The sequence below is a fragment of the Coffea arabica genome, chromosome 9e (genome assembly GCF_036785885.1).
Source record: "Coffea arabica cultivar ET-39 chromosome 9e, Coffea Arabica ET-39 HiFi, whole genome shotgun sequence".
NCBI classification, from domain to species: Eukaryota; Viridiplantae; Streptophyta; class Magnoliopsida; order Gentianales; family Rubiaceae; genus Coffea; species Coffea arabica.
In genome coordinates this window covers 37,280,314-37,295,305 of record NC_092327.1, presented here as the reverse complement: position 1 = coordinate 37,295,305, position 14,992 = coordinate 37,280,314, and the positions used below count along the sequence as shown (strand labels likewise).

The 14,992-nt window shown below is 35.7% G+C and overlaps 3 protein-coding genes across 12 annotated transcripts; 2 read left to right on the top strand and 1 right to left on the bottom strand.

Moving 5' to 3' along the window:
* The first annotated feature begins 1,622 nt into the window (after window positions 1-1,622).
* LOC140014798 (uncharacterized) lies at window positions 1,623-2,382 on the top strand. Its single transcript, XM_072066250.1, has one exon. The coding sequence runs from the start codon at window positions 1,742-1,744 to the stop codon at window positions 2,183-2,185; it is 444 nt and encodes a 147-aa protein (XP_071922351.1). The 5' UTR covers window positions 1,623-1,741; the 3' UTR covers window positions 2,186-2,382.
* Window positions 2,383-2,808: 426 nt separating this feature from the next.
* On the top strand, window positions 2,809-11,087 carry LOC113708740 (ALBINO3-like protein 2, chloroplastic). 2 transcript variants are annotated; one of them, XM_072066247.1, is made up of 14 exons: window positions 2,809-3,413; window positions 3,576-3,682; window positions 3,993-4,120; window positions 5,300-5,371; window positions 6,140-6,241; window positions 6,973-7,032; window positions 7,175-7,240; window positions 8,586-8,633; window positions 9,090-9,263; window positions 9,356-9,411; window positions 9,487-9,604; window positions 9,944-10,033; window positions 10,514-10,623; window positions 10,731-11,087. In XM_072066247.1, exons 1-14 carry the CDS (start codon window positions 3,019-3,021, stop codon window positions 10,888-10,890), a joined length of 1,686 nt encoding a protein of 561 aa, XP_071922348.1. In that variant the 5' UTR covers window positions 2,809-3,018; the 3' UTR covers window positions 10,891-11,087. The 2 variants fall into 2 exon arrangements, with proteins under 2 accessions (XP_071922348.1, XP_071922349.1); XM_072066248.1 differs by lacking the exon at window positions 8,586-8,633 and having other exon boundaries at window positions 2,829-3,413.
* Window positions 11,088-11,974: 887 nt separating this feature from the next.
* On the bottom strand, window positions 11,975-14,985 carry LOC113708743 (uncharacterized). 9 transcript variants are annotated; one of them, XM_072066171.1, is made up of 6 exons: window positions 14,840-14,985; window positions 14,631-14,712; window positions 13,935-14,114; window positions 13,397-13,545; window positions 13,257-13,315; window positions 11,975-12,437 (listed from the first exon to the last, which is right to left on the bottom strand). In XM_072066171.1, the coding sequence occupies exons 3-5, from the start codon at window positions 14,061-14,063 to the stop codon at window positions 13,273-13,275; spliced, it is 321 nt and encodes a 106-aa protein (XP_071922272.1). In that variant the 5' UTR covers window positions 14,064-14,114; window positions 14,631-14,712; window positions 14,840-14,985; the 3' UTR covers window positions 11,975-12,437; window positions 13,257-13,272. The 9 variants fall into 9 exon arrangements, with proteins under 9 accessions (XP_071922272.1, XP_027087134.1, XP_027087133.1 ...); XM_072066173.1 differs by lacking the exon at window positions 11,975-12,437 and adding an exon at window positions 12,704-13,132; XM_027231333.2 differs by lacking the exon at window positions 14,840-14,985 and having other exon boundaries at window positions 11,975-12,420; window positions 14,631-14,820.
* Between the last annotated feature and the right edge of the window lie 7 nt (window positions 14,986-14,992).

Here is a 14,992-nt window from a genome sequence, read left to right as displayed (position 1 = left end):
GCTTCTTCCCACCAACAAACATGCAATATTTTTTACTTTTTGGGTACAAAAAACTATCCATGGCCGGGATTTGTTCTTGATTGATTAATTAAAATCTATAGTCATCTAAAAAGCAGCTTATGTTGATTTCGATTATTCTTTATAATCAATTTCTATAATCAAGTTTTGTAAAATCTAAAGCAACCGAGAAAGAGACCTATATATCTTCAAGCTGCTTGTTATATTGTACCAGCCAACTAATGTTAAAGGCCTTAGTCTGTAAGCACTGTGGTACTGCCCAGTTGCATCACTTGAAAGAGGCAAAACCATCTATCTACCGTTGATAAAAGAGCAAAATTTGTATCAGAAGATGAAGCGTAAGAAGTTAGAAACTTGGTAAGTACTCCAACCACTAACCACTCCAAACCACTAACCACTGCTGATAGTAGCATCTTTCAGCACCGCCAGAGGCAAAACCACTGCTGATATATGTTGTCCCTTTGAACTTGGTTGCCTTTTCAATATCTTGCATCATGATGCATGGTCACTAAGTTGTCTTCAAACTTGAAAGGCATGCAGCAGGCACGTATTTAGTTTATTGTTGGTGGATAGCAGTTGAGCAAAGTGAAACAATTAATTGTTCATCTATTCGAGCGTTCATGGTTGTAAGTTTACGTACTGAACATGCATGCTAATTGCATATATATTCTGTAATTCTATCATTCTTGAAGGAGGAGATATATCAAATGTGTATGATTCTTTTGTAATCCATATATATATATATATATATATCTTGATTGAATCTCTTGTACTAGAGTATTTGAAACATTCCCCTTGAGGGTTGAGACAATCTGATGTAAATCCTTACTAGGTTTGGATCAGTGTGTTTGGATAGTAAATTATTTGAATAATTTTGTGAAAAAATATTGTAACACTACTTTTTGATATGATACATGCGAGATAAAAAAGTGATTGAAAAATGTGTTGATCATGCAAGCAAATCAGTGCGTGTAAATAAGGTGGAAATTATGCATAATCCAAACACACTCGTTGTTCTAGAAAAAAAAAACAGGAATTGTTTTGTTGTGCAGAATCAAATGAACAAATGCCCTGAATAATCATAACCGTACTTGAAATCTCCATTTCAATCGGTGTCAATCAGCAAAATCTGGGTTGAATATATGTATTATGATCTATGACAAAGATATGAATTTGAAACCATGAAATCTCTGCCAAATTAGCCTCACTTTCCTTATCATATATGTTCAGAAACGCAATTCATCAAGTATGTATATCCCCATAAACACCAGCACCAATATTGAATATGGAATTTCTCCGGTACCCAATTTACTTCCTTTGAAGAAATATATTCTCCTGCATTTACAGAATTCAAGGAATAAACCATGAAAGAAGACATTACTATTATATATATAACCAAGACTAAATGGAAAAAATCTAAAACAACTAATTTGGAAGTGATAGAAGATTCATTGTACATTTGTGCTCGGATACTAATGAAGTCAGATACACTAAGATGTTGCACCTCGAAAGGTTCACCTCATATTGACCCACCATATATATCAATTGCACCTCACATTTCCATATTAAAAGTTGCCATTTTTTTTTTTTTGGTAAATTTTCCATGCCAAATATTTCCTATATAAACCCCTTTCCCACCACCTTTTCCTACACCAAAACAACCTCATACAATCAATCTCCTTCTGCCTTCCCATTTCCATTCCAAAGTCCCTCATCCTAAAAAATGTCATCCCAACTCATTGAAAACCACAGAGAAAATGCTGAAATGTACTCAGACCCTGCCCTCTGCAAAGAAAAATCTCGTGAACTCCTGCAGAATATGAACCTCCCAAAGGGCCTACTGCCCTTGGATGAGTTCATCGAGGCGGGCTATAATGAATCTACAGGTTTCGTTTGGCTGAAGCAGAAGAACAAAAAGGAGCATAAGTTTCGATCCATTGGCCGTACTGTAGCGTATGATACAGAGGTTACTGCCTTTGTTGAGGATCGTAGGATGAAAAAGCTGACGGGTGTAAAAAGCAAGGAACTCTTTATTTGGGTCACTGTTTCTGATATTTACATTGAAGATCCAAATTCTGAGAAAGTTACGTTCAAGAATCCGACTGGTTTTTCGAAGACTTTTCCAACTAAGGCCTTTGAGGATGGAGAAGTGGATGAAGAGAACTAAAAGGTCTAGGCAGAATTAGGACATGTTTGTCGGAAGGAGGGGAAAATATGAATAATGTTTAGGAGTACTTCATAATGGTAAAAGAGTGGATTATTGTAAGTTTTATTTTGCTGATGAAGTGATAGATATTGTAGCAAATCTTCTTGTGCAATGATTTGCTCAAGAATTAAGAAAATTATATGTTATTTTGTTGGTAATTCGATAATGTTCTTGAATACCCTAAGACAATAATTTTGAGCGTGATAAGAATCACCTAAATATAGATAATTGAAATTCGTGCTAAAAACGATAACTCAAAAATATATATTTTATCTTTAATAACAAACGTTGAAATCATACACCGTGTCATCTTCATGTCAAATGAGTATCTTGTAAAACATTGCAAGTTAAACAAATTTCATGAAGTTTTAAGAGTTTTTTGTCAATAATATAAATCAATATCTTAATTTTCAATCTATCGTACACAAAAGTTTATTCATATGCCTTCTATCCCACAAACAAAAAATTCATTAATAATATCACTCAAGTATTAAGAATAGAAAAGTGAAGGATAATGTATAGAAAGTTCTATATGATAGTGTGAAAAATTAGACAATTTTACATTCTTCAATCTTCATGTTTTTTTTTTTTTTTTTTTTTTTAGCACCAAGAGTATATTTGGCCATGAGGCTTTTGGGGGGAGGGAATGTGGATTTAGCATTTCTCCGAGTCCTGTTGTCAAAATATGTAAGAATTCAACACGTGTATTTCAAGCGCTTCATTCCAATAATAAGTAGTGCTTCTTCTTCCTCCCGTTCCGCCGTCGCGGCCGTCAGCTAAAACCTTCGCCAGAAATGGCAACTCCAAAAATCTCTACCCTCTCAAACCTCCTCCGTCGATCTCGCCGTTCACTTTCCAACTCCTCTTTCTACTTCTCCATTAAGCCTCACCACCACCCTAACCACCGCCATTTCTTACACCAAAAAATTCCGGCGGCAGCGCCGTCAAATCCACCGCTGCGATATCTCACCGCTTATAATTTCCTTTTGAGTCGCTCCTTTTCCACTAGTGAGTCAACTGGCCAATTCGATGGTGACTCGGACCTCACTCAGTCCGAGCTCTTCTCCGCGATAAGTACCGCCGGAGCTGGAGAAATTGGTGCTGATAGTGTTGCAGAGGAGTCAATTCTTCCAGTCCGTGCGTTGATTTGGTTTCTCGATGGTTATCACGATTTCACCGGTTTCCCTTGGTAATTTCCGTTTCAGTTCCCATAATTTTATTTACCCATAAAAGTTCAGTTTGTTCCTGGTTGTCTGTAAGATATAAGTTATGACTTATGCATTAGTGCGAAAATTTAGTTTTTTAGTAAGAAATTAGCTTGATGAATTGATGTTGATCATTCAATTTGCAGGTGGCTAGTGATTGCTTCCTCAACGCTGGCGCTAAGACTCACATTGTTTCCCTTTGTAGTGCTTCAACTTCACAAGTTGAAGAAGATTGCAGAAGTTTTCCCTAAATGTGAGAATTTGACTTGTTTTCTTACTTCTTTTCCTAATTGTCCATTTGGACTTCTACCATTTAATTACTCGGTCAGTTTTAGAGAGCGGGAACCCTTTTGGTTTGCTGTAATTGCTAGAAAATTTAATTTTGATTGCTGACTCTTGTGGAATGGAAAAAAGGAAGTCAAAAAATGTGAATGGGAGTAACTAAGTTGTCTTTCAAAGATGAACGGGAAAAGTAGAATAAACGAAGGAGAAGATAAATTAAAAAGGTACTACTATTTGTTGGTTCTGATACTTAACCTGACCATCTTATGCATCTCTTAAAGTGCCTCCTCCATTGCCACCGCCTTTCTCAGGAAGGAGTTTCAAGGATCAACTTGCACTTTTCCAGAAAGAAAGGAAAGCAGTTGGCTGCCCATCATTTTTCTGGTTTTTTGCAACTTTTACCGTCCAGGTGATGATTATTATCTTTCCTGAGGTGGATCTTTAGTGTTTTTTTATTTCGTTTTCAGATGACCTGCATCATTTATTGGTTCACAAAACAGAAAAAACTTCTTTATCCTTCTGCAAAATCAATCCGAATATAGAAAGAATATTCATTGTTTGAAATTCAATTGAGAGGCACACATTAATTTGCAGCTGAGCTAATACATACAGTGCTTTTCTGGTTGAAGTGTAATATTAAGACTATGGCCATTGGAACTTTTATAAATTTCATGTAAATCATGTTCAATAACTTATATCAGAAAGGCTTATTGTAGAACAAGTAGAGCTTCTAGCATGCACTTCTTTTTTCTGCATATTCAGAAGCGAGTAACAATTTCCTGTAGTTATTGCTTTCTACTACTCCTGCAAAGTTATTTATGACATATGCCTGTTTATTGTTTTGAAAAATTAAGTTCATTCCAACCATTGTCAGGCAATGTAACACCAGAAAAGGGCAAAAAAGAGCTAAATGCATCAATCAGAATTAAGTGACACTTGTAGTTAAGTGGTTAGTCTTTACAGCAAATAATTTAGGATATGTGTTCTTGACGTATTGGTGATCCTTGAACAGAAAAATAAAAGGTATAAAAGATATTCAAAATGAGATAAAAAAGCAATAGGTCACCCACATCATGTCCAGACTCAAGAAACTGGTGCTTACTGTTTCTTTGGATTAATGAAATCATGTTTGAACGAAATTCCATGTCGCATGTTTAGTTTGGCATATCTGACTATCAAGCAAAGTGTCTGCTATGTCAAAATTGGGGTTTCTGAAGGTCTACTAATTTTTTGCACTAGAATACATCTTCCTTAAATTAAAGAGAATGTTAAGGTCAAGTGAGTTTTCACCTTTAGAAATTACTTATATTATCTACTTTTGGGAAGAAAGTTTTTTGGGCAATTGTAGATAGTTAGGTTTTTGTTTGTACTTTTAGCATCTGATGTATGCCTTTGTGTTGAAACTTTTGATTTTGCCCCGGCTAATAAGTCACATCAAGCTTCATTATGTAGTGTTGTTGTTTACATCTAAAATAAAGTACTGGTATTCTGGCACTTTTGGATATAAACTGAAGGTTTTTGCAAGGTGCATACTCATCATGAAGCTACAGTCTGATTTTTGGTTGTTTTGCCTCTTGATTAATTGCAGGTTCCCTTGTTTCTTTTATGGATTACAACTTTCCGTAGAATGTCCCTGGATCATCACCCTGGTTTTGATTGTGTAAGTCATCCAGTGTCACTTATTATCTGGATGCTTATTTGATTTTGTAATCTTAAATTTTGAAATGGAAAAACTCTTGTCACAATAAGACTAAAATATTTGCTTCTGTTACTGCTCTGGAAGTTTTTGCAATAGCATTGTTATACTATTCCATTGTCAATTTTTTAATAACAAAAATGCAACTGCAATTGAGAAGACTTGCAAAATTGTGCATTCTTGCTATATTTCTGGAAATATAATTTTGTGTACATTTTTCTTATGTTATATTTTATACCTTTGATTTTGGACAATGTCAATTGATGCTGAAGATATCTCATCATTTTTCCCTTGGTTTAGTCCCTAAAATCTGCTTTACCCTACTGCATAGGCATATGGCGGAGTCCAGCTAATTGTTTTGTGATAAACAATTGAAAAAGGATCTATAATTAGTTGTGATAGAAAGGACATTGTTCTCAAAAGTTTGATATAAATTTGATCACCATTGGAAATTTATAATGCATTTTTTGTTGCTTATTTTTCATGATTAAATAGCTTGAACATGTCGCAGAGTCACAAGTAACTGTCCATGAAGTGGAATATTCAACGACTGAAAATTTCTGTTGATATTTCATTTGCAATAACTTGTACTGTTGTCCAAAAGTGCTTCTTTTGTCTTCTTCTTCCCAACTGCAATTGAATTATCTTATCACTTCCTTTATGTGGATTCTTCTTTCATCTTTGAATATTATGTCAACATTAACAATAGTAAGTTCATTTTTCAAAATGCAGGGAGGGATTTTCTGGTTTCAGAATCTGACTGAATTCCCTAATGGTGTTTTTGGCCCTCTCTTTCCTTTACTGATTGCTGGGTTGCATTACACTAACGTTCAGGTACTACCCTGCCCTTACCTCGTTTCTTTCATTGGCAAAGTTTCTCTACTTTTTTAAATGGAAACGTCACTACATAATGTACACATGCTCTTTGAGTATTCTACATAATCTCCTCTGGGGTAGTTTAATCTATAAATGATGGTCTCTTGGTTCTTAAATTAGCTTGAAAAAGACTTGGAGATATATCTTTCTTCGTCTGTTACTATCTTAAAATGTTTTATAATTTTAAAATTTGATTCATGTTGGATTTGTTGTAATATAGCTATTGGAATGTCAATGCTAGGGAACATGTTAAAAATCGACCATTATTATGTAAATCCCGGAATATGTGATTATATATGCGTGTCTTACTTCATTAGATTTGATCAATTACTAAAATTATTTTGTGAGTTATTTCATTGTGCCATTCAGTTGTGTTGCTTGCAAGATGGTTATGTTTTCTGTTACAAATGCACTTAGCCACTTACCCCTTAATTAAATTTTACATTCAGATTAACCTGCAGATCAATGAATTTTACCTTAAACTGTTTCTAAATTGTTCAAAAAGCCTGTGTGCTGGTGCAATGCTTTGTGTTGGTGGCGCCTGTATGTTACATGAATCTTGTTGAAACTGGGAAGTGAGAGTCACACCGTTCTTGTGATTACTCTATTCTCTGGTGCCTTCTCCACTGTTGCATCTATATTTTGGACCTGTTTATTTTTATTTTTAATTTTTTTGTACATTTCTCCAGATAGCATTTCAAAAATCATCAACTGGAAAAGTTTCTGATGTCTTTGAAAAATTAGCCAAGGTGAGTTTGATTTTAGTAGGTTGATGCTATTTTTCTTTGACATACATGTCAACTTAGAGATCTCATATTGGTTCTGGTGTTTAATTCTTAATGTGACCGTTGAGACAAATTGGTGATGCTTGTTCTTGATATGCTGTTGCAGTATTACAAGACATACTTGGAACTTCTATCAATTCCAATCTTGTTCATTACATTTAATGTCCCTCAGGTAACATAACTTATTATTTTGGCACTTAGTGACTATGGAAATATATAAAGCATGTACAATCAGAGAATCCCTTCATCTACTGCAAAAGAGGGAATGCTGGCTTATATTTTGATTAATTAATCAGAAGTCTTTGATCATGGCAAGCTCAGTGCACTTGTCTTATATAAACCATGATGATGTCGCATCCTTGCCGATGTATTTAGTTGGGTCTACTGGGTGTCAAGCTTAAATCTGACTGATTAGCCATCTTCTTTTTCTGTTTGAAAACTAACTTTGATTGAAAACTAACTTTGATACTAAGTATTGAAAGAGGTTTAGATATTCTGTTCGGAATGCCTGCTTCTTGATCCTTGCAGAAGAAAATCCATAGGCCTTGATTTTAATGCTGAAGTTCTCAATGATGCTGTGAACTCCAATTGTAGAAAGGGTTTTTGCTGCAAGAGTTTTTCTTTTGTTTTGAAGCTAAGTTGCTTTCATGAGATGTGGATATTGACATTTTATCGAGCTCCATCTGGTTTTTAGTTTGTAGAATTAGTTGCTGTTGGTCAAGTTTTATGAGTTCAACGACAGAAAATAGAGGTGACATTTGTCATTGAATTAAGTCTCTGGCTTGTTCCTGTTCCTTCTTCAACATAAACTTATGCTGAGTTATCAACAATCAAGCACATAAAAATGCATTAAGTTTGAATTAATTTTTGTAAACAAAATGACACGAGTGTCTTTTACCCGAACACAATTGATTTTCAAGTAGCATGTTTAGTTGGACGTAGTCCAAGTTGAGGGTGATAACTACAGCCCCATCGAGTTGTTTAAGTTGTCCTTTGGACCTAAGTTTGGCTTGGTCATTTTAGGTACATGGTGTGATAAGGAGCCAAAGGCATCCTTGAAACAAAGGTATTAATTCCATAAGATGCATAAGGATTCCTTGTTTTGTATCAGTGATGCGATCTTGTAATAATTTGTTTAAGCATTTTTCTTGTAATATGTGAAACTTGGCTATTTAACATCTTTATTAAGTTTATTTTGGTAGATATATTGAAATATATGATTAAATCTATACTGAGTTTTAATTGAGTTCTGCCACAAATTCTTGAGCATCAAATCCTCTTGGTTTGGTGCCTTCATAATTTTTTTCTTCTGTGGTGTTAAATGCAATATCAGAATATTAAAACATGCTAATATTGACTTGTTCAGAAATCCACTGCCACACAACATTTATGCTGATTCAACTCTCTTCTTCTGTATCTTTTGCTTTTACAGTTGTCAATTAATTCAAATGCCATTGTTGGAATACATGTACGCACTATGACATGGAATTTTCCACTTCTACTTTTCTATTGTGCAGGGATCTTTAGTGTTTTGGTTTACGAATATTTTGTTAAACACCCTTCAGGTTAGTTGTTGCTATCCCCCTTAACAGCCAGAAATGGTTGTATTCTAGAGAGCCCTATAGCTTCAAAAAGTTTTTCATAAGGTGCTATTAGTAATAAGATTTGCTCTTTGGTTCCTTGTTTATCTGGTAATTGCGCCTTCAATAGTATTCCAACAAATGCTAAATTGAACATTAACAGCTTGTAGACTTCACTAGTTGAAAAGGTCTTGACATAAGGTGTTGTGTGGATAAGAACTTTACTGCTTAAATATACTTGCCTTCGGTGATTATATATATATATATATATGTCTCCTGTTCAAATGAACCATATAATACTGGGAAAAAGAGATTTCCAATGCTACATATTACCTTTTTGCGTATTGTCTTTCTGTACCACCATCTCCATTACTTATATCTTACTTTTAAGTTAGAATCGACCAATCTGCAACTGTATGCATTTTCTGTGGGCAATTGCAGCAATTAGCCCTCCGCCATACAGATATTCGCGAGAAGTTAGGTCTACCTGATAAAGCTGCTGTGCCAGAATTAGACAGTGATGAGAGAGCAAAAATTGGTGTTAAGGAAACAAATCAACCAGGAGTGCATGGTGGAGTTTCTGTTCAAAATCTATCACCAAAGGACCTGGTCCTTGTAAGTGAACTAATTTAAGTCTTCTGTCTCATGCAAGTTGCATTAAGATCTGTTGTAATTTGTCAGCAAAATATTTCTGGCAATTTGAACAGCTTTCTGTGAAATTCTTGGCAAATGGAAATCAGGACAGGGCAATTCAACTCTTAAGGTATGATTTCTTTCTGTAGTATATGATTGGCTTCAATTTCCGTGCCATAGCTGCATCTGTAAATTTTAATTACAGACTTGCTCTTAAGAAGGATCCTGAGTATGTAAGAGCATTGCTTCTCCTGGGGCAAGCACTATTGCAAAAAAACTTCCTGGATGAGGCTATTGAATACTTGGAGTGTGCTATTGCTAAGGTATATTACTTGATTTTTTTGGTTGAGTTACCTCATGTTCAATCCCATTTTATCAGTTTGAGTTCAATTCCCATAGTAATTTATGTTATAAAATCTATTATCAGCAAACGTTATGGATTTAATTGTACAATATTTGTGATTTACAATTGTCCATCTCCATTTAGCCTTTACTGAAAATCCTACTTAATGTGTGAAATCATGTAGATCTTATCTATTAAGTTATGATAGTAGAATGTAGAAAATGTTTATGGTGAATTGCTGTGTTGAACTATAGTTAGTTTGAAATTACATTTGAGACATGTTTTCCTTAATTAGTTTTTTTCTCTCATTTCTGTTCAGCTTCTTGTAGCTGGCCATCCCACAGATGTCGAGGATGTTGATCTCTTAATACTTTCATCTACATGGGCTGGTAGTGCTTTTATGCGACAGGTATCATTTGACCTCTGCATGCCTGGTTTGAAAATTAATTGGTAAACAGGAACTCCTCTTCTGTGTACCTTCAGGCCAGAACTTGATGAGAGGAATTGCATGGTCTTGTAAATGAACTTTTCTGTCTGACTAACCTTACCATTTGAACTTTAGTGGATTTTGGGGGACACTGAATTGGACATGATGTATAAAAACTATAAAACCTAAAGTGTGATTTGAAATTTTCATGCTCATCCATTGTGCCCTTAAATTGCATTTGCTTTTTAGACTCCTTGACACAGCTTTACAGATTTTTCAATATTGTCGCTTCACAAAGAACAATCAAAATTTGATAGGATGGTACTTTTTTGATCTTTAAAATCAAATTGCTTGCATTTAAAACGTTATGATCTTAAATGCTCATTACAAAGATCAAATTCTGGATGCAAAAAGAACCCCTCTTTTATCACATCTACGTGGACTAACCTTTTTTTTTAATAGGGGAGAAATGAAGAAGGCATGGCACACCTGGAAAGATTAGCTTCTCTTGAAGAGCCAATGGATCCAATGACCAAAGCTCATTACTATGATGGATTATTAGTACTCTCTAGGTAATAATCCTGCTTTCTTTTCCATGCACGTGGCATTTAAACACTTTGTAATTCGTATTACCGGAAAAATAGACCATCTTACCGGGACTGTCTCAATGGCTTTTCAGTGCTTTATTTGGTGCGGGTCGCAAAGCTGAGGCTGCTGAGCACTTGCGCAGGGCTGCTGCTTATGATCCAGATCGCTATGCAGAATTTCTTGAACAATGTGAAAATGACAAGGACGATTTTGTCAGCGACCTTGTAAGTAGCAGGAGAACAGATTCCTGAATTGCAGCGTGCCATTGGAAGTGAAATCTAGTTTGTAGGTTATGATCTTGATACATTCAGCTCAACTGTCCCCTTCTTTTTGTACTGCTTATGGATCTTGCCCTTAGGTGGGATGTAAGAATTTTGGTACAAGTTTTGTCGTAACACCGTGCAAAATGATGCTCTCCAATCAAGCAAAGGGTGATATTTACAGGCCATTTTTAGCTTCCTGCTTATCTTTTGAAATTTTTTATTTTTTATTTTTTGGCTAAATCACAATACTTATAGTGGGCAAAATGATAGTATAGGACAAATTGATAAAATTGCAGCTTTTGTCCCTTCAGGAATTCAGGCTCGTCCCAGTTTAGCCCTCTCCTTGTCTCACATTTTAATGTTTATCTACACAAAATTAGACAATTTAGAATTCCTGCGAATGACTACTACAAAACCGTGAGTATAACTGCAACTCTGCCCAACTATTAGTGCCCCTCAATAGTAAAATATGAAGGATGACATGGATTCGTCTGGTGAAAAAGATTCAAGGAGCTATTCTTGAGATACTGGCCATGGCCTTCGGACCTTGGCTTTAATTAGATAAGAGGTTCCTATATGGTTTCAGCTAGCAAGGACCTTGGCTTTGTCACCCCACTACGCAACTGTGATTTGAATAGAAACCAGCCATCCTACTATCCTCCTCCATCTTTATAAAATGGAAGTGACCAGCTCAACAACGATTATCTGACTACTTATCTGGACAAAGATACAAAAATAGTCTATAACCACGTATATTTGTTATCAACAAAGTACAAAATTCTTGCACAGATTAACGTAAGATGAATGTATACGGCCCAGCCTCATTAGGAAACTAGGACCAGCTATCATTAGGTAGCGAGTGGAAAACTCTTCTTCGATCCTACAGAACTCGTCATCAAGGGCATCCAAACTCGGCAATGACTTGTTCATGATTTGCCTTTCTTCTCTTCTAGTATATGCATGCGCGATAACTTCATTACAATTAGTGGAGAGGTTAGGCAAGCTGCTAGGTTTTGGATTTATTTGTCAGCTCTAGCAAGAAACTAACAGATTCTGTGTAACAAGTGATTCATAGACCTTAACTGAGATGGGTTTTGGATTTATAAGTATGTCGTGTACTACAACTTAATAGGAAAAAAGAAAAAATAACGCCTCGACAAGTTGAACCTCGAAATGGAAACAAATTCTCTTCCATATTCTTTCATTTTTCTTGTTGGTGCGGACTTTTTCAAGTACTGTCAATTAAACATCTCGATGATTCAGCAAATCAGAAGTCCTAGTAGCAGCTGTATGTGGCTAGAAGTAGATGACAAGAGACTTTCTTGAACTTCTTCATGAGGCTTCATCAAAAACCCTTTTACTACAATGCTTGCACTGTACAATTCACCACTTTGTGAATGTCTTGATATTGTTGTTTCACCCAAATAAGTGTTACACAGCAACAAGTGACACAAATCAGAAGACTGCTATAATTCATCATTGACTTCCAAGTGCCTCTGCCTCAGCTGCGAGCTGATCCTAGTCCCCTTTGTAACCTACTAAGTTTACAACAAACAGAAGATGATAATAACCATTATGTTTCACTTGAGAATGACCATTTTATGATGCATGTTTAATTGATACTCTGGATTTTCTGATAAGCCAATAAGAAAAGAACTCCATATGGGCACGAATAACGTCCATAACATGAGAACCAAAGCCACTATTCCCAAGTTCATCAGCATTTAAGTAATTTATCTGCAGCAAACTTCATAAAACAACAAACACGGACATTATTTGTCAGCTCTAATTCATGTGTGAATGGAAGGAAAATCACGCCTTTGCTACAAAGAGCAAAATTAAGATCAAGAGGATGTTAATCATTAATCTACATATGTCCACTTTATAAGCACCATAATTGGTACCATGTAGAAGCACCAGCTGCGTTCAAAATTCCATAAAACTGAATTATAATACAGGACTCAATGGTCAAACTATAATTTGTTGTCTGTGACTAGTTTTCTTGAATAATCACTCTCAATTATGTTAATGTCCTTGAGCAACGGATTAGATATCTTAGTGCAGACCATTCTGCTAAACCTCTTTGAATGGGCAATCGAGCCTTTTATGTCAAGCACAACAAGAGTGTCTCATAGCCTCTAAAGTTGAATTCCAGAAAATTGAACCCGCAAACATACTCTATTCGTATTCCAGCATAGCCAGCAGAGGCAAATGAATGACTAACTGAATACTACATAAGAAACAAAAGATCCTGAGTGTTGGTCCTGACACACCAAAACAAAAATAAAAAGGTTCTACAATCTACACACTTCATGGATTTAGTATTATGATATACCAATACAAAAAATTGATACCTTTTAGCCCCATATGTTATACAAAGCCAGATCCCAAACAGTTGAGACAATGTTGCACCCTACAACCAAGAATAAACAGAAGTTAACCTTCTCAAAATTTCATTCTCACAGAGAAGAAAATGATTAGTTTTCTGACTCACTTTAACCCATCGCAAGTGGGGCAAAGACATGGGTTTATAACCAAAGGATCATACAATGGTGACCACTGAATGGTACCACTTGCTTTGCATAGCTTACAGGGATAAAAACCCCTTCCTTTGCATGCCCTACAAGGCCTTCCATATTTTTCCTGCAAATGAAAAAGAATAGTAAAAGAGTACGACATATACACAGTATAGGGCTGAAGACTTAAACTACAATGAATCATTGAGACGTCAAACATAGACAATCACAAGATAATACTAATGTCTTTTAGCAACTCATAGTGCTATTACTTCTTATAAACCTGAAAGAATAAAAGGAAAGCCTACGAATTGAACCCAAACAGGACAAAAACAGAGATTTACTTGCATACAGGAAAGCATTTTCTTTAGATGCACATATTTGAAATTCCTAATTCCTAACAAGAAGCAATCAAGCCAAAGATCATATTTAACGCTATAGCCGCATGAAAATCAACACGAACAAGAACTTCACTCGGCAGGAACAACTTTACAAAAGGTTAGAAATTTTCGGTACCTTTTTCTTTGAGATACCATATCGAACAAGTGAAGAGGTAACAGCAGAGATAGTAAATGCTCCACCAAGGATCACAGCAGCCGATGTGGCTAATATGGGCAGTGCCTTCAGAAAACCTTTTCCTGGCATAGTTGACTGCAGCTGGCAACTTTTGCAACAAAAGCACACCACACTGCAAACCTGCAAGCCCACGGCAAAAAAAGTACGAATATTCTGTAAATAAAAACGAGTTGCAGATTCAAGCTTATCCAGTCCACATATTAACTCAAAAAGATTTCCACAACAAACACATAAGTGCATAACCTTTGTGCTGTCTACAATTTATAGTGCATTCAATCTTTGATTACGTTCTTGCTGCTTCATAATCCAAAAAATTTGTGCTAGGAAAGATGGTGCGTAAATGTGATAATTTGAAACGAGGGAACTCCAGGGCAGCACGTTATCCTAAGTGTTAATGTAAAAAGTTCCTTTCTTTCAGTATTGGAGTTTGCCCTCAAACTCAATTCTATCTAAAAGAAATCACTCCTGTAAAAGTATTCAAATTCTTGTTTTCCAGAAAAAGAGAAAAGCGGAATGCACAATTCTCTTTATAGAAAGAAAACGCAAATGAAAAGACCACCAATTGATCGACCAAAAACTGAAATCATTAATTAAAGAGCAATGCCAAGAGGGTCAAGGTTTAAGCAGCTCACTGACCTCATATAATCCAAGAAGAGCTTAGATTTTAGCCCAGAAATATTGATAAAGCTTGGCCACAATTAAACAAAGTATCCCTTTTCTGCAAACAAATTAACCAATGTAAATGCAGGAGCTTTTGCAAAGTTCAGAGCTTGAGGGCAGCCAAGAGAAAGGGAGCGGAGAGGGAAAGATAAAATGACAGGAATAAGTTGAGAGATGGAACCAACTCTAGAACAGAACCGGTGTCGGTTGTGCCGAAGAAGCAAAATTACTGGCTAGAATTGCACTTAGATCCCTATTATCTTATCAAATTCCTACAGTATACCCCAATAAGATTCACAAATGTACGGTGCCTAGCATTGGCCTGCACGTGATTTTCT

Coding starts and splice junctions, on each gene's coding strand:
- LOC113708743 (XM_072066171.1), bottom strand. CDS start 14,063: ATGCCAGGAAAAGGTTTTCTGAAGGCACTGCCCATATTAGCCACATCG. Junction 13,546..13,934: donor ATGGTATCTCAAAGAAAAAG/GTACCGAAAATT, acceptor TTTCATTTGCAG/GAAAAATATGGAAGGCCTTG. Junction 13,316..13,396: donor CCCACTTGCGATGGGTTAAA/GTGAGTCAGAAA, acceptor TCTTGGTTGTAG/GGTGCAACATTGTCTCAACT.
- LOC113708740 (XM_072066247.1), top strand. CDS start 3,019: ATGGCAACTCCAAAAATCTCTACCCTCTCAAACCTCCTCCGTCGATCT. Junction 8,634..9,089: donor TTTTGTTAAACACCCTTCAG/GTTAGTTGTTGC, acceptor GGGCAATTGCAG/CAATTAGCCCTCCGCCATAC. Junction 9,605..9,943: donor TGGAGTGTGCTATTGCTAAG/GTATATTACTTG, acceptor ATTTCTGTTCAG/CTTCTTGTAGCTGGCCATCC.
- LOC140014798 (XM_072066250.1), top strand. CDS start 1,742: ATGTCATCCCAACTCATTGAAAACCACAGAGAAAATGCTGAAATGTAC.